The sequence below is a fragment of the Macadamia integrifolia genome, chromosome 1 (assembly GCF_013358625.1).
Source record: "Macadamia integrifolia cultivar HAES 741 chromosome 1, SCU_Mint_v3, whole genome shotgun sequence".
NCBI lineage: Eukaryota > Viridiplantae > Streptophyta > Magnoliopsida > Proteales > Proteaceae > Macadamia > Macadamia integrifolia.
The window spans coordinates 18,308,924-18,336,438 of NC_056557.1; the positions used below are offsets into that span (position 1 = coordinate 18,308,924).

At 38.1% G+C, this 27,515-nt stretch overlaps 1 protein-coding gene across 1 annotated transcript in view; it reads right to left on the minus strand.

The window, feature by feature from the left end:
• LOC122081031 (mediator of RNA polymerase II transcription subunit 22a-like) overlaps window positions 1-17,699 on the minus strand; it is a gene marked incomplete in the record, with an annotated part of 41,733 nt that extends 24,034 nt beyond the window's left edge. Inside the window, 4 exon segments of the mRNA XM_042647973.1 lie at window positions 3,927-4,100; window positions 9,881-10,197; window positions 17,049-17,136; window positions 17,306-17,699. Of these exon segments, the coding sequence (XP_042503907.1) occupies window positions 3,927-4,091 (165 nt within the window).
• Between the last annotated feature and the right edge of the window lie 9,816 nt (window positions 17,700-27,515).

Genomic DNA, 27,515 nt, shown 5'->3' on the forward strand with positions numbered 1-27,515 from the left:
CCCCCCCCTCATTTGTATATTATTTTCTCCTTTGGTAATGAATTTATTTATTCATCCAAAAAATAAATAAATTCCAGCATTATTCTACTCGTCAAACTTCAAAGTCGTTTCTCATTACCATTAGATGAAAACATGGTTCTTCCATATATGAGAAATGGAGGCAATGGAGTCTACACAATCTTGGGAATTATATCACTTGTATCTCATGTACAGCATCAAGACCCAACCACTGAATTGATCACACCTAAGAGACTGATAATCAAAAGGTAGAAAGACCAGATGGTCACAACCTATGGCTTAAGTATCTTCATTTAATCATAGATAAGGAAGTAGAGATTGAAAAGGATGTTCATTCAAATTTCAGCAAGATGGATCAAGTGGAGAAGAGCTTTTTAGAATGTTAAGACAAATGAGTAGCAAGACTAAGAAGGCTGGTATCAGAAACGAATACATAAGAGAAATTAGGAGCATCACCAATAGGTGAAAAGATGATGGAAATTTGATTGAGGTAGTTTAGCCATGTGCAATGGTGACTAACCAATACACCAGTGGAATAGATAGGTGGCAAATTCAAGGTACTAAAACAGAAAGAAGGCCAAAGATGAGCTGGGTTGAAGGGACAAGAAACATGGCTGCAAATGATCTAGTGGAAAATTTGACCTTAAAGAGAAGAACTTCATAACTGGACTCTGGCGCAGTATCTAGGCACCAGTAGTGAAGCCAGGAGAAGAATAGCTTGCGGTTTCCGGAACTTCAGAATTTCTTTTAGTTTCACCAGGAATCCTAGTCTCACTGGGAATCCTATACCTAATCTACTATAGAGTTCTATTAAGTAGAGTTTTGTTTTCAGTTCCTTTTCCTATTTTGATTATGTTTATGTATCCTAGTTCAGGCTGGAATAAGAATCTATAAGTCCAATTCTGTTATGAATTGATTTACTTCCATTGTGCCAAGTCCTAGTTGATTTAGAACCTCCAAACACAGATGGAGGTTTTTGAGCCAGTTTTGGAACTGTTTTAAGCCTTTTATTGGTCAAATTAAGTAGTTAGTCTAATTACAAGTTGGTTTAGGATATTTCTAGTCATGTTAGGAATCATATTTTGAAAGCATATATATATATATATATATACACCCATCCATAGAGGCACACGTGTTTGACGAATATTTGCCTCTTGTTCTGTGTGGTTCAGAATAGCTTCTATGAGATGCAGAGCAACCTTTGGTGAGATGCTAAGTCTGGTTGGTGGATTCCAACTTAGTTCCAGGCGGGAAGCTTAGTCCATATCCTTCTACCTTTCTTCCATCCTCCTCCTTTTTCACCATTCAGTCCAGAAAATCAAGTTAGTATGTATAATTCTTTCTCAGTTCATATGCATACCATACTTGGGTGAATTTGAGTTTTCTCCATCAATACACCATAGAACCCAGATCCATTTACATACAGCAATCGTACTTCATGCTTTCATTGATTCATAGTTTCAACATTCCATCTTTGAACTATTTTTCAAAGAATCCTTTTCTTAGTAGGATTTTCTGAAAATCTTTGAACGTTTTCAATTATGATTTTCAGATTCATCAACCAAATTAAGTTCTCAATCTGTTCATAGTTCAAAATTCTAAATTTGAAAATTGATTCTTTAGAGTTTTATTGCTGCTCAAATGTTCTGAAATCTTCAATTCTGATCTCCAATCTTGATTTCAAGTTCAGATTGATATTTCTGTTACTGTTACTGAGGTTTGTTGCTGTTTTGATAATCTGCTTAATAACAGTTTGGTTCTCTATAAATATGGTTTCATTTACTAATATGGAAACCCTAAATCTGGAATCCTATGGTTCCCCAATATTTCTAGATCAGACAATCAGATTGGCTCCAAGTTCTAATATCATATTCTCCTCTCCAAATAGAGGACTCGACCAGTCTTTGAACAAGAACACAACCCTTGATCTTCTGACATCTTGAATATTCTAAATTTTGTTTCTTTACTTCACTGTGAATCTGGCACGTTTGGATTTATGAAACCTAATTAGTTAAGGCTAAGGCTTCTAGAAACCCATAAGATTCAGTAGCCAACCTCAAGTAGCTGGATTGGTTCAATGAGTTGGGTTGAAAAAGAACCACTGAGGTCTCCACTATAATCTGCATGCCCCATCTGATCAGATTACAGCCCTGGCAATCTCTCAGATAGGACGCATTCAGTGGTGGACTCGGACCTATTAAATGAAGCATGTCAAGTAATTGAACCCAGTCTAGTGTATGGTCCACGCTCCACACAACCTGATTCAAGATGGTCATTTGAAAAAACGGCTCCTTCAGCAAGCACTCCCCAGTCATATTTTTTTTTTTTTTGCCCTTTATGTATGTTTCAACCCAAGAAAAATGAAAATAATCACCTTTATAGATCCATACAAGATGTAGTCTAGAAGTGCCACATGAGTTTCCTTAAACCTAGCCATGACCCGTACTAGCTGTCAGACCACATGCCAATCAGCGTTGCATATAGCAGTGATTTTCCATCAATGTTTCACAATTACATCACGCAATTGATTTCAGTGAAACGGCTATAGAATCTACTATTTTGGTACATTACCTTCATAAAGCTGCAGAACTATAGAAACATGAAGCGATAGATGAGGCGGCAACACACAATGGCACTGCACACACCGGCGAGATGATGGACATGCATGATGAATGTAGAGGTGGCAAGATTCTTACTGAACTGAACGATTCAACTAGTATTTCCGGGGTTATGTACCAGATACCATGACACATGGACAGGTTTCAGGTGTCCAGGAAATTTCTTACCAAACCTACCAATCCAGGAGCCTGTATTCTTGATTTTCTATGATCTTGAAAATACTGGCACATGGGAGTTTTTGCTCACCACATTACCCTGAAATTTATTCCCGTGGCAACCTCCTCCTCAGGACAACTTTCTTTTGCCACATCAACAGGTTAACAGAGGATCAGACTTCATGTCCCAAGTTCAGGCATGATTGTTAAATGTCTGAGAGGAGAGGAAATTATGAAATCAAAGTCTTATGTACAAAATTCAGGAAGGATTATAATATGTTCAGGTGAGAGTTTAAGGTTAGCATGAAATGAAGAAACAGCTCAAGCAGTGACAATAAATCTCCATAATTGCAGTCTCTTCAATTGTTGCCTGTAGAAATGGAGCATTAACATGCAAAGAAAACCTTCTTCATTCTGGTCTGTTCAGTCAGATGAACATCTTTATCTTATCATGACCTGGTTGTTATATGTATTGATAAACTCCTTGCCTGAAAACCTTTCAATTTGACATGCCACATAATTGGTGGGCCTGTGGCGAAGAGCTAGTGATTAAAAAAATAAATTACCAAATGGAATGCAGTCCAGTTAATCATCTTCATGCAGTACCTCCCAGACCAATAAACAGAAAATTCAGCATATTAATTGACCATGTAACAAGACCACAGTGCTTGCCATTTTTCCCTTCCACAATCCTTTTTAGAAAGTTTCCAACTGTCACAATGCACTTAACATTACAATCTCATAAATGGCTAAAAGAAATTGTAACTAACACCAAAAAGGATAAATTCAGTTTTTCATTGTCAGCTGATGAAATGCAATGTAAGTGATTGGTTTAGGGGTTGTGGTAATGCATGACCCAGGAAAGGCATTAGTTCAACCCAAGGGACGGGTTGACTTGAGAAAACACAACTTTAGCTTTCCAAGTTAAATGACAAAATCAGATAATAAGTCTTTGGTAGAATTAAACAAGCTTGGTCTGTTAGTGAAGATTCAGAACTCTAGAGGCAAGAATGACTATTGAGTTAATTAAGAAAGAAACAATATGAAATGAAGCATTTCAGAAATTTGTTAAATTCATTATTAAACAAAAAGGGGGGGAAAAAGTTATGGGATAGAAAAAGATGAACGATGTACCCTAGCAACACCAATCAAATGACTGAAATTGTCAACCATGACGGTTATGTCAGTGTCCACTCTCTGCAACAGAGTTTTCTGCTTCTGAGCTGCAGCTGCAGCTGCTGCCGCTGTTGGCCCACTGCCACCACCAACTCCAATTCCCACTCCCCCTGCTTTGTTCATTCTCTCTTTCTGAAGGACAAGAAAATACATTACAAAAATGTCAGCACAGAAACACTTCTCAACACCTAGTAGGAACCCTAATAAGAGGAAATATAAGAATGGGGGAGGGATCTACTCTCATATACTAGACAAGGGAGATGGAGTAACGAATCTGATTCCTAATAAAGGTAGGGGAACTTCATAGAGTGGTTCATTCTAGAAAGATTATTGCCCGGCACTTTTATTGATATTTCAAATATCAGAAAAACATTAATCCCCCCTTTTATCTAGGTCTGCTGGAACCAAGGTTCAAGAACTCGTTTCATTTCAGTGTTTCGGTGGTTTCAAAACCATGGCTGAAGAACTAGCAAATAAGCGAAATGAAATGACCGAGATGGCCGAAATTTTGACGAAATAGTGCATTTTTTGGCCGAAATGAGTGAAATTTCGAAACGAATTACCGAAATGACAGAAATGTGACTGAGATGACCAAAATTATGTACTTTAATATTTTGTGTGCCATTTCATCTCGGTAAAAAAAAATACCAAAACATCCGAGATTTCGGAGAGTTTTCAAACCTTGGTTGGAACTACTACTCTGATATGTGGATATGAAGGGTGTTAACAGTATGAATAGGGATAATGCTTGTGTGTTCTGACTGATGACACAAGCCCTTTATTTATAATATGTAAAATAAAGTCATAATAGGAGTACAAGTCAAAAATCATAACCCAATTACAAGTATATCCCCCCATCCAACCGCCCCACTCCAAATAGGGTAGGTAGAGGGGGGGGGGGAGAAGTCCCAACGTGCCCCTGTGATGCAGATGCACGATGGACTTAGAAAAAAAAACAATATCTTTTGATTTGATTTTCTTTTTAAATTAGCTAGCTTCTAATTTTATAATAGTCTCCTTTCGAGTAGTTTCCATTAATTGTTTGATTTTTTTCCTTTATAGTGGACATGTAAACGATGGAGAAGTTCAGTTTTAGATTTTGAAGAATAGAAATTTGAAGGTTTTTTTTCTTGGTTTTGAAACCATGGCTGCCGATTCTCTCTATCTTCCCCTTTTCTTCTTTCTTCCTCTCTATTAGTCTGATTTTTTCTCTTCTCATCTGCTTCTTTTCCCCTGTTTTCTTTTCCTTCTATTATTCTTCTTCTTTTCTGGTTTGCTTGTTCTTTTTTCTGGTTCAGTCCAGGCGGTACTGGCAGCCAGTGAAGGAGTTCGAACTCCTTCGTTTCTGCGGCCATCAACCTGAAATTTGGGGCAGAAGTGCTTCCCCTTGGGGCGATTTAAACCCTAGCTTCCATCCCAAGCTTTTGCGAGTCAGCGGATATAACATCTGAAAACCAGAACTCAGATTTGAGTCTTCCGGCAGGTTCAGGTCACAGGATCCTCCCCAAGGCTGTAGCTTCTCCTTCTGAACTGATATTGGTTGTAATCAAGAGCAATCTGAGTTCTGATCCCTCTCCCAAAGTTTTGGTTTGATTGGATCACAATTGAGAGAGCTCTGCCGATCGAAGCCAGCAAGAGGTTTCGTTTCTAACGTCTTGTTCTCTAACATTACCTAAGGTTGAAGATGATGATTCCTTTATTTACATTCTTTTAACCTATTTCTTTAAAATCCCAGAATAAAGCCCTTATGTTTAATTTTCAGTTCTAAAACTACCTAGCTGCCATCTAATTACTTTTAAAGCCCTGTTTGTTTCTGAAATTACAAGAATACCCCTCAACCATTAAATTTGAGATTTTTAGTCATTTTCGGGCCTTAAGCGATCCGATTTCGGTCATTGGAATCTGGATCCGCATCAAGTGGTATCAGAGCCAATTTTCCTGCAGTTTTTCTAATCATGACAGGTCACATCACCAATGTTGAGTTGCACAAATTGTGTCGCGAGTTAGCCGAGAACCAACAGAATACTGATGCTAGGCTTGAGAGGACTAAAGCCAAGTTTGATAAGTTTATAGAAGAGATTATTGCCTTTATGAAGAGGTCCGACAAGCGAGCTGAAAAAGGATCCTCTACATTACCTCCTCAGCTCAACACTTTAGGGATCGAAGATACACCTCAGAGGCAGCAACTTGATCCAGTTGTTCCCCAGGATGTTACTCGGTAATTTTCTAACAGAGACTATGGCATCAAAGTTGAGGTTCCGTGTTCAGTGGTGAAAAAGGACCTGAGGAATTTCTTGACTGGCTTACCAAAGTGGAGAGAATTTTTGCGTATAAGTCTCTTCCAGACGTGAAGAAGTGTGAACTCATCATCATCAAGTTTATTGGGTATGCATGTTCATGGTGGGATGATGTACTACATGCAAGGTTTGTCAGGACCCGTTACCAATTGGGAGGTCATGAAGCAAATCTTGACTGAAAAATTTGTTCCCCTTAATTATGAAAAGGTAATGTTCCATAAATTGCTTAATTTGCAACAAGGTAACAAGGATGTGGATTCCTACACCCTTGAATTCCACAAACTGTCTTCAAGGTGTCGACTTCAGGAAACAGACCAACAACGGGTGATGCGATATATCAGTTGGTTAAGTACTGAGATTCAACTTGAATTGGCTAACACTGATTTCAAGTCTGTTGATGTGGCTGCGGCTCATGCCAAGACAGCTGAAGAGAAGTCCATTTATTGGAAGGGTATGCTCAAGACTTCTTCAGTTTATAGACCTCCACCACGTATATAGGAAAAGAAGCCATAAGCTCACAGAGTTGAAGAAAAAAGGTTAGAGTTCAACAATGATAGTGTTGGGGCGAAGAATATCATATGCCATAGTTGTGGCGAGAAGGGTCACTATTCCAACAAGTGTCCCAACAGAACTCGTTCTGTGAACGTAGCAGAGAAGCAACCGACAGAGAAGAAAGAAATGAATTTCATTTATATCTTTATCCCCTCGAGGACGATGATATTGTCGATGATGAAGATGAGGATGTAGAAGCTCATTCAGCTAGCCTTTCATCTTTTTCGAATAGACTAGTTGATAAGGCTCCTCTCCTCAGACAGAAGGGTACTCTCCTGCACGGCTCCGACCATACTGATGTTCATGCAGTTGTTGATACTGGGGCAGAAGCAAACTTCATATCTGCTGAATTTGTTCGAGCACACAACCTTCCACAGAAGCAGCTTTTTAAGAAGATTCACGTGCGAAGTTTTGGACCCACAGGTCGAGAAGAGGCCACTACAGTTGTTCAAGTACACTTACAATTTGGGCCGATACAATACCATGTCACCTGTTTGGTCACCCCATTGGCATACTGCGACATTCTTCTAGGGCGACCTTGGCAGCGATATGCAGGCATTCTCTATGATGGCGCACGGAATACCATCAAGGTGAAGCAAGGAGGTCGTATGTACTTAATAAGGCCACACGCATTATCAGACATGCCACGTCGTCGACTGACTCCTGCTCCAGCTCCAGTGACATGTCAGCCTACTCTCCCTCCTCTTGGTGTTGTGTTTCCATCTTCTGTTTCGAGATATGTGCCACCTCATCGACGAGCGATTTACAAGGGAATCTTGGGAGCACGACCTAACTCGACGGAGTCGAGTTCTTTTAAGACCGGGAGAGTTGATGCAGATGCACGATGGACTTAGAAAAAAAAACAATATCTTTTGATTTGATTTTCTTTTGTTTTAGAAATAATTTCTTTTTAAATTAGTTAGCTTCTAATTTTAGAATAGTCTCCTTTCAAGTAGTTTCCATTAATTGTTTGATTTTTTTCCTTTATATTGGACATGTAAACGATGGAGAAGTTCAGTTTTAGATTTTGAAGAATAGAAATTTGAAGGTTTTTTTTCTTCGTTTTGAAACCATGGCTGCCGATTCTCTTTATCTTCCCCTTTTTTTATTTCTCTGATATTCTTCTTTCTTCCTCTCTATTAGTTTGATTTTTTCTCTTCTCATCTGCTTCTTTTCCCCTGTTTTCTTTTCCTTCTATTATTCTTCTTCTTTTCTGGTTTGCTTGTTCTTTTTTCTGGTTCAGTCCAGGCAGCACTGGCAGCCAGTGAAGGAGTTCGAACTCCTTCGTTTCTGCGGCCATCAACCTGAAATTTGGGGCAGAAGTGCTTCCCCTTGGGGCAATTTAAACCCTAGCTTCCATCCCAAGCTTTTGCGAGTCAGCGGATATAACATCTGAAAACCAGAACTCAGATTTGAGTCTTCCGGCAGGTTCAGGTAGCAGGATCCTCCCCGAGGCTGTAGCTTCTCCTTCTGAACTGATATTGGTTGTAATCAAGAGCAATCTGAGTTCCGATCCCTCTCCCAAAGTTTCGGTTTGATTGGATTACAATTGAAAGAGCTCTGCCGATCGAAGCCAACAAGAGGTTTCGTTTCTAACGTCTTGTTCTCTAACGTTACCTAAGGTTGAAGATGATGATTCCTTTATTTACATTCTTTTAACCTATTTTCTTTAAAATCCCAGAATAATGCCCTTATGTTTTATTTTCAGTTCTAAAACTACCTAGCTGCCATCTAATTACTTTTAAAGCCCTGCTTGTTTCTAAAAATGCAAGAATACCCCTCAACCATTAAATTTAAGATTTTTAGTCATTTTTGGGCCCTAAGCGATCCGATTTCAGTCATTGGAATCTGGATCCGCATCACCCTACAGCACACTTAATCCCAATTCTAACACTCCCCCTCAAGTTGGTGTGTAGATGTTGCACATGCCCAACTTGACTAAACTAGGATGAAACATCTTTCAAACCAAACCCTTAGTGACCATATCAACTAGTTGATCACCAGACTTCACAAAAGGAACACAAATCAAACTAATATCCAACTTCTCTTTGATGAAGTGTTTGTCAATCTCCACGTGTTTGGTTTGGTCATGCGATACTAGATTATGAATAATATTGATAGCAGCCTTGTTATCATAGTAAAGCATCATAGGAAGACGAACAGGTATACCAATATCATCTAAAAGTGTACGCAACCACAATAACTCACAAATCCCCTGTGTTATGGCACGAAATTCTGCTTCAGCACTAGATCTAGCCACCACATTCTGCTTCTTGTTGCGCCAAGTGACAAAGTTCCCGCCTACAAACGTACAATAACTAGAGATGGACTTTCTATTAGGTGAACCAGCCCAATCAACATCAGTATAAACTTCAATTAGAAGATGATCATGAAGTGATAAAATGATCCTTTTCCCTGGAGCTGACTTCAAGTATCGTAAGATACACAACTACTTCCATATGAGAGGAATAAGGATCATGTATAAACTGACTAACCAAAATCACAGCCACAACAATATCAGGTCGTGTATGAGAGAGAGATATTAGTTTCCTTACCAACCGTTAGTAGCGGGCTTTATCAACTAGTTCACCCTCTTTTTCCTTGAGTCTGGTACTAGCTTCCATAGGAGTATCAGAAGGATGACAACCCAACATACCTGTCTCAGACAGTGATCAAGGATGTACTTCCTTTGAGAGAGAAGATGCATTTTGAAGACCTGGCAACTTCAATCCCAAGAAAATACTTTAACTTTCCAAGATTCTTTATTTCAAGTTCTTTGTCTAGAAAACCCTTGAGATGATCAATCACAGTATTATCATTTCCTGTTACCACGATGTCAACTACATAGAAAATGAGCATAGTAACTTTCTCACCAAACCTAATGTAGGAGTAGGTAAGAGACTACTAACCCCGACAAGTATAACCCCAAATATAAAAGTAATTCCCCAACAAGATATTCAATTACGAAAGAATAAGACCCAAGGAGAGGTTACAGTCAATGCCCAGCAGGTACAACAGTAAACAGAACCCAAAACAGTGGCAAATCACACCTAAAAATCATACCCAAAAGTAGGAGAGAGAAACTTGCGATTGGGGTTCAAAGAGAGAGGTGTGGCTGGCTCAAAACAGCTCCAATGGGGTTGCAACTTGGATCGATTGTAGGTCCTGTTGTGGCAACAAAAACCTAAAAAGTTGAACTGGTTCTGATGGCTGGTTGAAGAGATCCACAGAATCTTGATTTCAGCCCTTGGAGAGAGAAAAACTGAAGGAAATATTGATAGCTGCTGCTGGCCTTGATGCTTGCTGCTGTAACAGGGATCGAAGGTCCCTCTGGTAGCCTGGAATAACCTCTGAAGATGCCTTGCTGATCGACCCCTCTCCTGTTAGAACTAGGATTGCTTAATCAACTCTGGATTTCTGGAACTTCTGGGCATAATTAATACAATAGCAGTAGCAGCCAATAACAGAGGATTAATGGTGATCAAATATAGGATTAGAAGAGAGAAGAAACAAAATAAAGAACTAGGATTGCTTAATCAACTCAGGATTTCTGGAACTTCTGGGCATAATTAATACAATAGCAGTAGCAGCCAATAACAGCGGATTAATGGTGATCAAATATAGGATTAGAAGAGAGAAGAAAAAAAATAAAGTGGGGGAGGAGTGGCTATCTCGGCCAGGGCTTCTCACCCACAACTATCTCAGTTGTTCTAAGCAAATCTCTGCAACTTTTATTTATTCAAATCTGAAAATTAGGTTTACATAAGCTCCTCTATATAGAGGGCAGGACCTTCCTAAGTACATTCATACTAAGAGTAGGAATAACCTAAGTAGAAAATAAATAGAGTCCTAAGACAATTTGGACTGGACATACCACTTAATTAAATCGATAAGCCCAATGGGCCTCTACTTAATTAAAACAAAAATAATTAAATACCCCTTAACCGATGGGCCCAATGGGCCCTTATTTCTAATTAATGACTTAGCCACTCAAGTGGTCTAAGTGGAGGTCGATTGGGCCTTCTTGGCTGGACCCTTCTTCCTCTCATATCTTCTTCCATAATGTGCATTTACATCAAGACCTCTTTATGAACATTGTGTGATCAACATTACTCTACTTATAACCCACAGATATAATAGCCTTGTGAAATCTTCCAAACCATGCTCAAGGTGACTGCTTTAAACTATAGAGAGCACGCTTCAACTTACAAACCTTAACTTGAGTTCTTGTACTAGAGAAACCTAGTGGAATATCTATATGTATTCCTCATCGAGCTCTCTAGGGAGGAAAGCATTCTTTACATCAACTTGTTGGAGTTCCCATCCTAGGTTCACAACACATAAGAGCAACACTCGCACGGAGATCAACTTGGCAACTAGAACAAACATCTCCTGATCAATTCCATATATCTGAGTGAACCCTTTAGCCACAAGCTTTGCCTTGTACTAATCCATAGAACCGTCAACCTTCTGTTTTACCACAAACACCCACACACAGCCAACAAATCTCTTCCCAAGTGGAAGTCACAAGTTCCCATGTAGCATTCTTTTTAAAGGCATCCATTTCTTCCTCTATTGCGGTCTTCCACATTTTATCTACAAGGGCTTCCTGACAATTCTTGGGAACATAAGTAGAAGAAAGGGAAGACACAAAAGCATGATGGGAGGAAAAAGGGGTATGAAACAATATGAGATATAGGGTGTTGAGTACAAGTCCTGATACCTTTTCTAAGAGCAATAGATTGGTTAGAAGGAGAAATTATACCTGAAGTATGAGACTCAGTCGGTTCTGGATCCAGGGTTGGCAAAGGGATGTGTGTAGGTGCTACAGTAGTGGTGATGGTCTGAAGTTGCTTATTTCTGGTATGTCCCCTATTATAAACTTAAAGAGTGGAGTCATCAATTTGTCTCTGGAATTCACCAATGGTTCTCCGGACTGGAGTCATCTCCCCCTAAGTTGGAACAATAAGAATCTCCCCCTGAGTTGGAACAAAAAGGACATGAGTCTCTATCATAGGCTTTATCCCCTCCCTGTCTTGTGGAGCATGTGGATCCTGCATGGAAGATGATGAGTACACTAGTGGAGCAAGCACATTCAAAGTCATCTCTTCTTCACTTGTAACGCCAAACTCCCCCTGAAGAGGTGACGATGAGTAGTAACCAACAGATCCATAAAACACAACATCCATTGTTACCATAGTATATTGGGTAGGAGGATGGTAACACTTGTATCCTTTTCGCGTAGGAGAGTAACCCAAAAAGGTCACTTAGTATTTTGAGGTTCCAATTTTCCTAATAAATGATGATACCTATCATAGCAGGTACACCAAAAAGTCTTTGGAGGCACCAGGAAGGATGTAGTCCCTTGAAGAACCTCAACAAGAGTTCAAGACCTGAGGACACGAGTTGGCATATGATTAATTAGGTAAGTTGTTGTAAGGACAGCATCACTCCAATAATGAGATAGAACTTGTCTAGCAAACATCATGGCTCGAGCAATATCCAACAAGTGCCTATTTTTGCGTTCAGCCACCCATTATGAGTAGGAGTGCCAATATAGCTTGTCTAATGAAGAATCCCATGATCAGCTATGTATTTTTTAAACTGAACCCCTACGTACTCTGTGCCATCACCACCATGGAGAATTTTCAGTGGCATTGAAATAAGTCTGAATCATTTCATGGAATCGCTGAAAACAACTGAACAATTCACTTTTGTGTTGCATCATATAAACCTAACTAGTTCTAGAGTGACTCAATAAAGGACACAAACCATCTATTTTCAGAAATAGATGTCCAACGAGACAGACCCCATACATCAAAGTGAACCAAATGAAAAATAGAAGAGCTTCTCTTATTTAAAGGTAAATAACTAGAACGAGTCTGTTTAGCTAGAATACAGGAGATAGAGGTCCCAATTGGTGGGTGTCCCAGATGACAGTGCCATTGATTCAATTCAGAAGAAGCAGAGTATAGCTGATGAGGAGTAGTAAATATTGCAGTCATAGGGAGACAACCATCATCAAACAAATAAAGACCACCCTGCACCTTACCCCATCCAATCGCCTTCCCTATTACCAGATCCCAAAAAATACAATATAAAAGAAAAAAATGTAACTTCACAATTTAGGTCCCAAGTAAGACTACTAACAGATGGCAAGTTAGTAGCAAAAATTGGGATATGTAAAGTTGAAGCCAAAGTGATAGAAGAAGAATACTTAACAGAACCCTTTCCAGAGATAGATGATAAGGTGTCATCTGTTATCCTAACTTTATCTTTGCCTGAGGTAGGTGAATACTATAAAATAAACTAGAGGAACCGGTTATATGATCAATGGCACCAGAGTCAATGATCCAGGGAGTGGAGACGACCGATGCACAATGACCATCATATAAAATACTTGAGTGAGCAAAATTAGAACCTGAAGTGACAGAATTGGCAGCCTTGAGCATACGTTTGAAAGCCTGGAGTTCAGCTTGGGAGAGTCCTATCTCAGTTGCAGGTGGGGTGCCCACAATCTCAGCCTGATGGGCTTTGGTTTTGAATCGACCACAAGCACGCTTTGCCTCAAAATCAGTGGGTTTTCCATGGAGCTTCCAACAGTTGGCTTTCATATGGTATGGCTCGTGGCAGTTTTCAAATTTAACAATCTCCTTGGTGGTATCACCAGTTCGATTAGCTCCCTCAGAGGTAGTAGTGGATCCTGTCTGTAGGGCTGATTTTTCAAGTGGGAGTCTGAAGCAAAGTTACGACGACATTCCACCGTATAAACCAGGGCAAAGGACTATTCCAGCATAGGGAAAGCAGAATTGCTAAGCACCTGAACACGAATCTGATCATACTCAACATTCAGACAAAGCCAAGAAATCATACACCCTAATTTATCCACATATTTGGTGTAAGCAATACCATCTTTAACATTAGTGGGATGATAAATTGCAAAGTGGTCCAATTCATACCATAGAGTTCGAAGTTCAGCATAATATTTGGACACAGAGTACCTGCTGGGTAGTGGTACGAACCTTCTTACGATGATCAAATACCTGAACATCATTCCCTTGTTGATGAATAGAACCAATTAAATAAGTCATTACCAAAGAGTCATTAGTGACCCATTTATCTTGAGAGGTACCTTCAATAGATGGTTTCTTTAACTTTCTTGTAATGTGTCCAATAAGACCTCTACCAGCAATGGTAAGATAGGTAGATCTAGACCAGACGAAGTAATTAGACCCTCCAATTTCACAAAACTAGTCCCAAAAGGCATGTAGTCATTGCGACTTTGTCCATCAAATCCAAAGGTTACAGTAGTTACTTCAGACATGATTGAATCAGTAAAAAATCAACAATGAGCGAGAGAAATACCAGATATTCAAAACCAGCTGTCAGAAAAGGTTTATACTTGAATCAAATTGCCCAGTAAGGATAGTGAGTCACTCCTCCAAATTATATTTGATTTTGATGAACTATTGAGATAGGCAAATTAGGGTTTTAGGAGAAAACTATACATATCAAAGAAAAGGGGAGATTGCTTCAAAGACTATGCAGATTGGGCCACAAGTCTGGTCGATCTCCTCTTTAAGGGTGAGGATGATCTCCTCAAAAATCAACTATATCTGAGGAGGGATTCTCAAAAATCGATTTGGTTAGGGTTTTCTTCCAAAACCCTATTTTTGCAAAAATCAATGAGTGTTGATCTTCAATCTTGCAAGTTGCAAGTAGTAATGAGTCCTTCTAGGCTGCTGAACTTAATCTTCAAGAGGTAGAGGTGTGTTCTTTAAAGAGGTAGAAACCACATTCCCTAAAAGTAGAAGAATAAAAAATTGCAGAGGGTGAAGAACCCTGATTTTTTTGCAAAGGTTTCATGTTTTAGTTCATAAGCAGCCACTAGATTCGTAGGAATCACCTCATTAGTGCTGCCCTATGGGAAGTTAAGGAGACAAAGGTAAGAGAAGATGGAGGCTAACAAGGGTGATGGAAGGGAAGGGAATGGAGGCTTGCGATTCTTGAAGGAGAGAAGAAGGGCTAGAAACTGGAAACTTAGATTAGAAATTAGGCTTTGATACGACGTTAATGGTATGAATAGGGAGCATGCTTGTGTGTTCTAACTGATCACACAAGCCCTTTATTTATAATATGTAAAATAAAGTCATAATGGGAGTACAAGTCAAAAAGTATAACCCAATTACAAGTATATCCCCCATCCAGCCGCCCCACTCTAAATAGGGTCGGTGGAGGGGGGAAAGTCCCAATGTGCCCCTGTGGCACACTTAACCCCTATTCTAACAAAGGGTTTCATCCTTCTTCCATTCCATCTGCTCCTCATTCTCCTTCTTACCCTCCCATCATTCGTTGGAACCTATTGTAGTTGGGAAAGAATCCCAAACAGCCAATGTATATTGGCAAACTCACACACCAAGCCAATGGGCACACAGGAGGGAGTGTGTTATTGTTGGTATACAAGGGACCTACATGGTCAGGGAGGAGAGAGAGTGATGCAATCCCAGGTTCAGTAACCCCAATTATGGCCCACCCAAATGAATAATAAGAACAAATATAAGAGGAAATGGAAATTCTGTAAATATATTGAGCATTTGGGGGTCCTTTTGGAAGAGGGAAACTGACATAGGATTAAATTGAGAATAGCTACCTAGGTGGAGTGTGATTACGGAATGTAAAATAAAGAGAGGACTAAAGAGGACCACTTTTAGTGGTCAGGGGCATATTTGTAATTTTAATAGGAGTGAGTGTTTAGATCCACGTGTTTTGTTCATATTCTTGTGCAGTTAAGAGAGAAATTGTCCCCCATGGCAACCACTTTTTTTTTATTGGAAATGCTCAGTCCGGGTATTTATGCTATAACGTGAAATTCAAGATACTAGATGTATCCTAGAATGTTCTCTTTAATGAGATCGCCTCATATTTTCCTTAACCTAATTAAAAGGAGCCAGGGGAGAGTGGTGATGGAGTAGTACTGCGGACTTCTTTCTAAAGAGATTCAATTTGTAACTACTATATGTCCAAGGCCAATATTGAAATCATTTCAAAGGTTTTCCCAGACTTTGTCTGCGTCAACAAACAATTTGAAATACCTCGACATTTTTAGAACACTGCTTTAATGGGTGAACAGCCCAACCCATGGAACACACTACAGCCCCAAGTGGCGAAGAGCCGACATCAAAGTGCATGGGGACAGGTGCACAAATGACAATTCCAAACCTAACAGTGTCATCTTCAACCGACTACAGAAACAGAAATACAGTGGTGACCCTCATCAAAAGAATAAGCCGTAACTCACTCAAACAGTCTCAATCTGATATGGGACTTCAGAAGCAGAATTTCCTAGGCATTTTAACCAGGTCCGGGGCAGAAACTATATTTTAAGCAAGGTGTAAATAGTACGAAGGCCAGTTGCAGGGGAAACCCCAGAAAACAGAGCAGGGTAATAATCTGCCTATAATTATTATAATGACTGACAAACAAAGACGGAGATAGGAGTCCCAGATTAGACAGATCACTAGATTTTCCAGCATCGCATTTTCCTGGCAAACAATTATCAAGACAGAGAGACTCTTCTAGCTTCTATATTGGTCAATGAATTCATTGAACATTCCCAAGTGTGTCTCGATGTAGGGAGACGAAATCACAACAAGAATGCAAATCTTGTCAATAGAATGTACCATGCTCTCAAGGTTGGTAGCTAATTGTTCCAAGAATCAAGTCTTTTCTGCTGGCATTGTGGAAGATATGCCTGAAATTCTTGGCTGTGAAGAGATCTCCTTAGATTATCAGACACTAGGACTTGCTACTGCTATCAAAAAAATTATATATCAACTAGGGACAGAGTGCAGCCTTAGAAAAGAATTTCTCCCTTGCAAGCAATAGATTGTCTTCTTGTGTGTAGGGGGCTTATTTGCACCAATTCTGCAAATTCAAGCAATATGGTAAAGCTCCCTGTTGAAGCAACAAGACTGCCTCTAGAATTTGGAAGCTTAAGACACCTTCTCAACCCTTTGAATCAAATTATCTGTAATCTTTAACAGATAAGTGAAAGGACCAAGATACAATTGCAATCCAGCTGAGAATTAAGGGTTTTGTGGTTTCAGCTTTAATGACTAATGTCAAAATCTTAGGACCTTGAACCAGAAAGAAGTTTTTCTTCTACTTCTTTCATAACATGCGGAACTAAATGTTTTCGATCAGTTTTTGAAAAGAAGAGGAGAAAGCGTACCTGCGCCGGAATATCTTTCTCGAGTCTCGATCGATCACCTGTCACGTCCGCTCTCTCTCTCTCTCTCTCTCTCTTTTCTGCTAATAGGCTGGTAATGGGGAAATTAGCAGAAATCCGTGCCATGCAAAGGAGATTGAGAAAAGAAGATATTAGAGAGAAGCCATTCAAATCAAACCACAAGCATAAATTAAATCTTAAAAAACTAAATCAAAAGACAAAGCGACACTTTACTCAATTAACCAAAGTGAAAAGATTACCTAAAATGGTATGAGTGAATTGGTATACTCAATTGGTTGAATTGGAAATAGTAGCTCAGAAGGATTTACAATTTGCTGCTTCATCGGCAGTAGCGGCATTGCAGAAGGTTGGAACGGGGAGGAAGAAATTGATTTGGAAATCAGAAACTACTTTCAGTCTCTGTATACATCAAGGATCCCTTGGGATTTATCAAGCTTTACAGTTTCTCTCTCTAAATTTTATAGATGAAAAGAACAAAGAGTTTGTTCCGAATCAGATGAGGAGGCGAAGCTGGCAGCTTTTAGCACTAAACTTTTGAAAGTTTGGGGTTAGATGGACTGTTCCCAAAATTCTTCCGACCTCATTGGGATCCAATGGGACTATATATTTGCATGAATCGACGTTTGGTAATCATTCACTTCTAGAAACATCGTTTTGTGTTGAAAACAGAATTTTTAATTTCTGTGTTAAAATATCGTTTTAAAAAAAAAATTTGGTGTTTGGTGAATCTATTTCATGAACGATTATCCTAATTATTCATTTTTTTTGTATTTAAAACGAAACCAAGATGACGGAACAAGGTTTTGTCGGTCCATCATTTTGTGTTTTTAGCTTTTTCTTTTTTTCAAAGAAAATAAAAAAATACCAAATGCTTTATTCTGTTCTTTTTTTTTTTTTTTTGTCCCCATAGAACGTAAAAACATCAGTTTTTTGGATGATTACCAAACATAGCCTTATATTGTTTCCTTTTTCAGGAACTAAATCAAACTCATATTCTTCTCATCCAAAAGAAATGAGGCAAAAGAAATGGATCAATTTAGACCAATTAGCATATGTAATGTGTTTTTTGAAAAATTCTTGGACAAGATTGTTGCCTCCAAATAGAATATGTCAATGTAGAAAGGAGGAATATCTCCAAAATGTGCTTATTGCCCAAGAAGTGTTCCATCATATGAAAAAAGAAAAAGATGGCAAAGGATACTTGGGAGGCTTCAAACTAGATACGTATAAAGCTTATGATCAAATTGATTGAATGAAATTTCCTATATGCTATCTTGGTGAAATTGGGCTTAATAGATGCAATTCTACACCAGTGTGGGCATAATATTCTACTATTTCCTCCTTAATGGACTGTGGAAAGGGGGCATTATCCCAACTACAAGTGAGGCAAGGTACCCATTTTCGTAAAGCCTCTTCATTCTATGCACAAAATGTTTCACCTCCTTGTTCACTTCATGTAAAACTATTGGGGGAACAAACGGGGATTATCCCACCGATATGGATAACCATTTAAAAATCAATCCACAAGAGGAGAGAAGTTGTTACCTTAAGGCTAACAAGTGCAAGTCCTCCACACGGCCTTAGCCATTTCGTATTAGGTTCTTCCTCTATTGTAGCAAGATGTTTCCATCAGTTATGACTATTAGTTCCTTTTAGGATTTTTATAAAACCTTAGTGCATACCTCACAATCTAAGAGAAGCGGAGAGGTCAATTGAGAGATGGGAGGGAAAGTGCGTTAACTAAGAGAGAGAGAGAGAGAGGAACCAATCAAGTCAACGAATATCTCGTCATATATAATGACAAAGAGCTATAATACTATAATGGATAGAACCAATTGGAAAAATAGTTAAGATCCCATTGGGATGGATTTTACCCTCCGGTCAATATCACATTCTCAATGTGGTATTTACCAATAGGGCATGTAAGAATTTATTGTCATAACCCCAATCTATTGAAATTCAAATTTCAAAGATTTTCTGTAATTCTGATTGTACTAGTAAAAAACATTTTCTGAAATTATTTGTGAAAATAAATATTAATAAATAATACTAATTTTGAACACTTTGCAGATAATTTACAAAAATTCCATCGGATTTTGATTTGCATTAATCAATTTCAGACATCATCTCTATTTGATACATAGAATTAAGGCACCAGAATCCATGTTGGGTAATCCTTTCGTATACGGTAAAACATTGTAAATTAAGCGCACCGATATATAGTCAAAAGAAACATCAACCATTGGTGTATCAACACTCTAATGCATAACTACACTGACTAGGACCCTCAACTCAAGGGACTGACAAATGTATACGATTGACATTGATTTTGTTCCAAATCAACCAATAGTGACACACTGTATGTACACTCGCACTTAAACCCTAAAATCTCCATTTTTAGGTACACAAAGTACGATGACCATATGAACGGGGTGTCTAGTCTCACCCGTAGTTGTGAACATTTTTAGGTAAAAATTAAGGACTTCCAAGACCCATAATTAATCATGTAAAATAATTTATTTAATTAATACAAACATGGATTAAATTGATATATTTCCTACAATCTTTCACTTGTACATCAAAGCCATCAATTTCTCACATGTTTTGAACACTTATGCATCATTTACTAATCCCTTAAGAATTTGAGGGATCATTCCTTGAGTTGATCTCATCAGTTGACAAGATTAATCTTTTGACGGCATACAATTTGTATTCCCTATTCAAGCGTAAAACTTTCTCATTGTTACATATATAGACAATTGGTAGTCCATAGATCCTATAAAGCTTGTCCAATCGAATTTAGGGTGAAAATCTTGGAATAAGAAGTCTTGTTTGCAAATTCTCATATTTCAACATCTAAAAAATTATGTTTAGACGTCTAAACTAGGTTTTCAATGTCGAGATCACATCGAAAAACAAGATTTTTGATGTCGATGTGGGTTTTTGCACAAAGAAATCTTTTTTAGCATTAAATTGATAAAACCAAATAATGACAAGAGAATTATATACTGAGATGTAGCAGGGTATTCTGGCACATCTCTTTTGAGGCAACCTCCCAGGCCGACCTTGGGAAGACCGACCACTAAGGTTCAAGGTTGCCTGTATGAAGATCAACCTCCAAGGCCACCCACATATGGACAGACTCGTTGTTATAAGTCATACTACCCAACCTTGACTAACCATCTCACCAAGGCACGATCTAGACATGGACGAGTGACCAACCCAACCACAACCTACATACCCACGTGATCCCGAGATTCAAGAATCGCCAACTCAGCAAATCTTATTGCTTAGAACACAAAAATAATCTCTATAAGAGTTCCGCCTAGATATGAATCCTAGCTGAATAAGGCAACTTTCCTAATAGGACTCTCCCAAGAAACCCCCTACCTAGATTGGATTCCTTACCAAGGAGAGACTCTGCGCAACCACTACACCTACCACACCCATTGGCCATTGCCTATAAATACTAAGATACATCCCCCTAGTAAGGGGCTTGATCACTTTTTCCTCAAGACTTCTCAATATCTGTTGCTAGAAAAAGATGACTTAGGCATTGGAGATTCCCCCCATTGAAGCAGTACAACTCTCCCCTATAAATTCTTCTGTGTAGGGCACCCAAAGAGCAGAGGGAGATTTCTTGCCACAACAAAAATAACATTCTTCTGCGCATGACTTAACAAAAATAACATTCTTCTGCGCATGACTTATCTAGTCTAGTACGGGTCTGGATTATAATGGTCTAGTTTAATCTTAATAAATTACTGAATTTGATAAAATGCTTAGAAAATGTTGGTAGCCTAGTGGTGAAAATGCCCTCAACCTATCACCGCTCGAGTCGGCTGGTTGTGGATTCGAGTCTTGGCATGCCCACTATTGCCTATTGGTCCTGCGGAAGTGTTGCTTGCCGTACAGGGGCTTGTCTTGGGGACTATGATCACTACCATGGAGCATCCTTTTTTAATTACCAAAAAAAAAATTATAAATCCAAATTGGATAATTCAAAGGCATTGAAATTTTTATTTCAAGATAATGCGGGAGGGTTTTCAATACTCCCTTGCTGGACTACTAAGATAGCAGGAACATAACCAAAAAGAAGAAAGAAAAGGAGAAAGGAAGATTGGAGAAGAGAGGAAGATAGAAAAGTCGCAAGGAAGAAGAAGAAGGGGGGGTTGTCTCGCTAGACAAGGAGGGAATTAGTGAGAGAAGGGGAAGAGAAGAGATTATCCAAGAAGAAGGAAGGGGGGGGGGAAGAAGGCAGCCATGCAAGCCTATCACAACTTAATTCATTCTTCAAATTCATCAACTGTTTAATTCCTTGGTTACATGTCCAATATATAATAAAATAAAATTAAAAACCTTCTAATTAAAATAAAAAACTAAGATAGAGATAAAATCTCCTACACCTAAGCTAACAAAATAAAAAAACAACTAAAGACTCAAATAGGAAATAAATATTCTCAAATAAAAATAAAATCTTAAATATTATATTAAACTTGGAATCCAAATTAGTAACTTGGAACCCAAATTGGATCTGGGTCTTGGTTCGGGTTATGGAGCAAGCTTGGGTCGATCCATCGGATTACTGCTGCACCAACTCCCCTGTTGTTTAGAAAAACTCGTCCACGAGTTTTATAGAAGGAGAGAATTAACACCACTCTATCAGCATCCTCGATTAATAGCTCCAAAGGGGTAAAGATCCAGCACACCTCGCTTTCAATGGTCACGATCTTCTGATCGTCGTCAATAAATGATATGACTTTGATCGGAATTGGATGGTGGGGCTTCACAAATGAGATCGGGCCATCGATCAGTTCTTCAGAAACATCCTTCATCGGATTGTCCCGTTCATCTTCAACATCGACAACAAAACTTGATGTAATGGTTTATAGATGGGGGCACAGTTCTCGAGGTGTCATCACAATGTCATGAGTAACGTGACCTTGCTGTCCACTAGGTTTTCGAATACGTGACCCTAGGGCATCAAGCCTTGCATTAATGTCCTGGAGGGTAGCAGCTTGTGCTTCCTATACAACCAAGTTAGCTTGGAGGGTTCTTACGATTTCTTTGCTCTGTTGAAGCAACCGAGCCCACGATTTAGATGAGGAGGTGGTGTAAGCAACCATTGGAGTAAACAAGTTCACAAGAAATTTGTTCTGGGTCTCATACAAATAAGACACCAACTCCAATAATCAAGTGGGTGGCAGAACTGTAAATATAGAGGGTCTTTTTTTTTTTTTGTTCAAGGATGGCAGAATTGTAAATATGTAGGAGTCCTTAAGTGAGTGGCAGGGATGTAATATTGAAAGTCTAACTCACAAGCAAGGTATGGGTAAAGGGAAATCTTGAGAAACAAATTTAAGAGGATAACTTAAAGATTAGAACAAAGGAGGGGGGCAATTCTGGCAAATCAGAAGAATTAAAGAAGAAATAACAATCAATGGGGATTTGGCTGAGATACCGTAATCTAACAAAAAAAGGTTTCTTTTGAGACCTGCGATGAAAACAGAGGCAGTTGTTGAAGGAGGAGGAACTAGGAAGACGTCTCGATGAGCAGCCGGTGGGATTGCGCCTTCGGAGGAGGCGCTAATGTGGGGTTGCGACTTTGAAGATGACTGTAGCGTGAGCTTTGAAATAGGTAGTCTCACCTATCACTCTCTTCGACTTCTCTAATCCTTCTTTCTTTTGGTCTCTTTCTTCTCTTCTTCTCTTGTATTCTAATTCTACCTTCTTCGTCTTTTTTTTGTCGCTGTTGGCAAAACCCAGGGAGGACGATCTTTGTCACTGTTGTTTTTTTTTTTTTTGGCTGTCGGAACCTTAAAAGGGCTCAACTGCAGGAACTTGGGAGAGAGAAGGGCGGTGAGAGCAGGGGGATCGATTCCGTATAGAGAAGCAAATCTTTTTTTTTTTTTTAAAATTGTTCCTTCTCTCGATCTCTTTGCTTTTTGCCTAACCTTTTTTTTTTTATTGTTGTTCGCAGTCTCTGCAGAAACCATAACTGAGAAGGGGAAGAAGATAATGATGGAGGAGAAAGGGAAGGAAAAGAGAATGAAGGAGATGGATCCTTTGGCTCTGATACCAGATAATGTAGGAGGGTTTTCAATACTCCCTTGCTAGACTGCTAAGATCGCAGGAACAGAACCAAAAAGAAGAAAGAACAAGGAGAAAGGAAGATTGGAGAAGAGGGGAGATTGAGAGGTCGCAGGGAAGAAGAAGAAGGGGGGTTGTCTCGTTGGACAAGGAGGGAATTAGAGAGAGAAGGGGAAGAAAAGAGATTCTCCATGAAGAAGGAAGGGGGGGGGGGAAGAAGGCAGCCACACATGGCTTTCACAACTTAATTCATTATTCAAATTCATCAACTATTTAATTCCTTGGTTACATGTTCAATATATAATAAAATAAAATTAAAAAAATTATAATTAAAATAAAAAACTAAGATAGAAATAAAATCTCCTGCACCTAAGTTAACAAAATAAAGAAACAACTAAGGACTCAAATAGGAAACAAATATTCTCAAATAAAAATAAAATCCTAAATATTCTATTAAACTTGAAATCTAAATTAGTAACTTGGAACCCAAATTGGATATGGGTCTTGGTCCGGGTTCTGGAGCAGGCTTGGGTCGATCCATCGAAGTGTTGCTGCATGACAAGTACTTTCAAATAGAATGAAATTTTCTTCAAATGAAATTTTCTTCAACCAAAAAAATAATGAAATTTAAAATCATTTTAGTCAAATGAACCTTTTGGACGTGGGTCCTTTGCAAAGCTAAAACTGAAATATTTTCCAAAAAAAATGTTATATTGAGATCATTTCAGACAATTTTTCAAAACAAGTATGTTATTGGTGAAAACCACCTATTTTGGAAATTTGAATTGATTCTTAGGCTTTTATCCACTTTTGAGTCGTCCCTCGAATTTTGGTAATTTTCCCAAATATGATTCCAAACTAAATTAAGATTATATATGGAGTCTCTTAAAACGTAAAAGGGATTCATGCTACTACTCTAAAGCACTATTTAATCTCAAATCATCTTTCTAGTGTAAGAAAGTGAGGAGTACATGGATTGTCCATCTTTTGCTAAGATAATGAAATAGTGAAAGTCAAAGAAGTGACTTCTCAATTCATCGGGATGAACGAAAGTACCCCTGATACCTAGCTCTAGAGGTGTCAATAGGTCAGTTCAGTTTGGTTTCGGTCGGGTTGAATTGGTTTCAATCTAGAAATGATGGAGACCAAAACCAATCCGTTCAGGAACTTCGGTTTTCGATCGGTTTTGGTTTCGGTCTGATTTGGTTTTGATTTTTTTGGTTTTTCAATATCGGGTTAATACCGGTTTAAATCGATTTATTATTGGGCTTGAACCATATTAAAATCTTACATTCATAACTTGTAGCAACAAGATTTGACGAAAAAAATACTTCAAATTTATGATTAAATCATGGTTTATCATTGTAAGGAAAAAATAACTAATTTGAAACCAATGGATAACAAATTACTAAGAAGATAACTAATCTTGAAATCGCAAAATGAACCTTATCATCCAATCAATGTACAGTGAACAAGGAAATCAATGGAAGCATTATTACAATTTACAAATCGATTTCTCTATTCATAACCTCATATTCAACGATTTGTAACAATTCATTACAATAAAAAAATATTCTCACTAATATTGTAAAAAATGGATAGTCAATTCACCAATTTATAATTTCATAATCATTTATTTTTATATCGGTTTCATTCGGTTTGGTTTCAGTTTGACTATTGGTCGGTTTGGTTTGGATCGGTTTTCAGCCAGTCCCAACATACCTCAGTCCAAAACCAATCCAATAAGGATCGGTTTGGTTCGATTTGGGTTTTTTAGGTCGGTTTCGATCGGTTTTATTGATTCGGGCTAGTTTTTGACACCCCTACCTAGCTCGATGGTACCATAATGAAAACGTGTTTGAAAAAACAAACATTCTAATTGTTAAATAATCGAAAGCAATAACAAATTTTGGAAAGGATTATAATAGTCTCCAAGGCCTGTTTCAAGCAAGCGAGGCATTTTGCTCGAATAATTCATGAATTATTAAGACAACCAAATAATAAAAATTATTATGCTCGAATACAATTTTTTTCCCTAAAGATTCAAACAAATTCACGACTTTTAAACTCAAACGAATTATTCGGATGAATATGAATCATACAAATAATTCATATTCTTTCTTTTAAAAATTAAAAATACATATTTTAAATTGGGGGGACAATTCCTGAACTTGGCTTCAGAGGAGTAACCTTGGTTGAATCGATATGGGTACGCTCCGACCTTCCTTTTCAGGGATGAGAGTGTGAAAAAAATAATAAATAAATATTAACCAAGGGGAATCTCCCACCTTATTGAGAGATGTTAATTGGGTACTCCATAGTCCATATCCCACGAAGTTCAATTGTAAGTTAGTGATCACCTATACAAGTTTTATATGAAACTTTACTTAGGAGATCATCTAGCCCTTTTTGACTAAGCTAAGAGTTGGTGCATCTACAAAGATTTTGGCAAGAGCATAAAGCTGGTATGTACTATTGTCATCTATTTTTCTATCTGATGTTGAATTAACCAAAAGAGATATACTATTAAAACAACCATACAGCAGACAACTAAGAATGAATGATGTGGGCTGGATCCACAACATATCATCTACCAAATTGATCTTAAGAATACAAAGCATTTGGAATAAGTACAATAAATATTATGGAATATGGACATTATTATGTAAGTTGTGGCTACATCCAGTATTCGAGGAATTCTTTTGGAAGTGTCACTTATAGGATTGGTTACTAGGGATAAAACGAAGCACTTTGAAGTTTGAACTGTGAGGACCAAGCAAGTCCTTACGCGCACATTAACACACGCTGCTGAGCACTAGTTGATCTATGACCACTGTTGCACATTAGCATGCGTAGTAGTTTGATATTGAGTAACTCCCTAAAGTTAATTTATCTTGTCCTCTTTTTTTAGTGGGTTTAGAGTCCTAATCTCTATTGTCCTATTGTTTAGCATGTGTATTTGGGCTGCTGAACCACTTGGTTCGTGCACCGAATTCCTTCAAGCTCTGTTCGGTTGCAATGGGAATTGAAAGGGAAGGGAAGTAAAATTTTCATATTTTAAAAAGAAATGTTTATGGTCATTACCCCATACGATTGCATAAACTACTAAACTTTTTTAACCATATTTAGTAATGATATATTTTACATGTAATTTTTATTTTACATATTATAGCAAAGGGTTTTGGATGCAAAGTAAAGTGAAATTTTATAACCAAATATGGAATGATTCTAATGTAATGTTAAAGTCACATGGGTAATTATTACATATATTTCTTTTTTAAGTATGAAAACTTCACTTCCCTTCCCTTTAATTCCCCTTACAACTAAACATAGCCTCAGGTTCTATCATTACTTGGGTATTTTGAGTACCTGACCTAATCAGATGTTATCCCCAAATATGATATGACTCATATCTTGTCTGCAAAAGTTGGCTATGTACTTTCCTCATCTATTTTTTTACTAAATAGTGAATTAATCAAAAGAGATATACTATTAAAATAACCACACAAGCAGACAACTAAGAATGAATGATGTGGGTTGGATCCACAACACATCATCTACCAAATTGATAATCATAAGAAATACAAGGCATCTAAAATAAGTACAATAAATATTATGGAATATGGACATTGTTATGGAAGTTGCAACTACATTCAAGATTCGAGGAATTCCTTTGAAAAGTACTACTTGAGGGATTGGGTCCTAGGGTTAAATTGAATAAATTCTCTAAAGTTGACGTATCATGTCCTCTTTGTTTAGTGGGTTTAGAGTCTCATTGGCATTTATTTTTCTCTTATCTTATTATTAAGCATATTTGGTCTGCTTAACCACTTGTTTCGTGCACTAAATTCCTCCAAGTTCCATCCTTACTTGGGTATTTTGAATCCTTTACCCAGTCTGATGTTATCCCTAAATTTGATATAACTCATATCTTGTTTATTTCAGCTATTACTATGTATTATGTGTGCTCTTTAGGAACTAGCATGGTTTCCAATATGAATCCTTCTCCCCTACTTGTGTTGTTAATGTTGTTTATAATTGTTGTGCCATTTTGATTTTATCTTCAGTTTCTAAATCACCATCGTTGACCTCTTTATAAGTTTTTATTTCTCGAATATCTATTAATTATTATCATGCATTACCCTCTAAGGACCGAAGAATTGTTATTTGTGATGGTTGTGTGGATGTTTTAACTTCTCATAAGCATCTATTTTTTCCTTATTTCTTCCGATCAAGATTTCGAGCATGCTTTAAGCCATGGCAGTTTAGGGAATCTATTGGCATCAAAAGCGAAAAGCATTTATTCCACAAGTTGGAAAAAGGATTCAAGCATGTAGATGTCTAGGTGAACAATGAAGA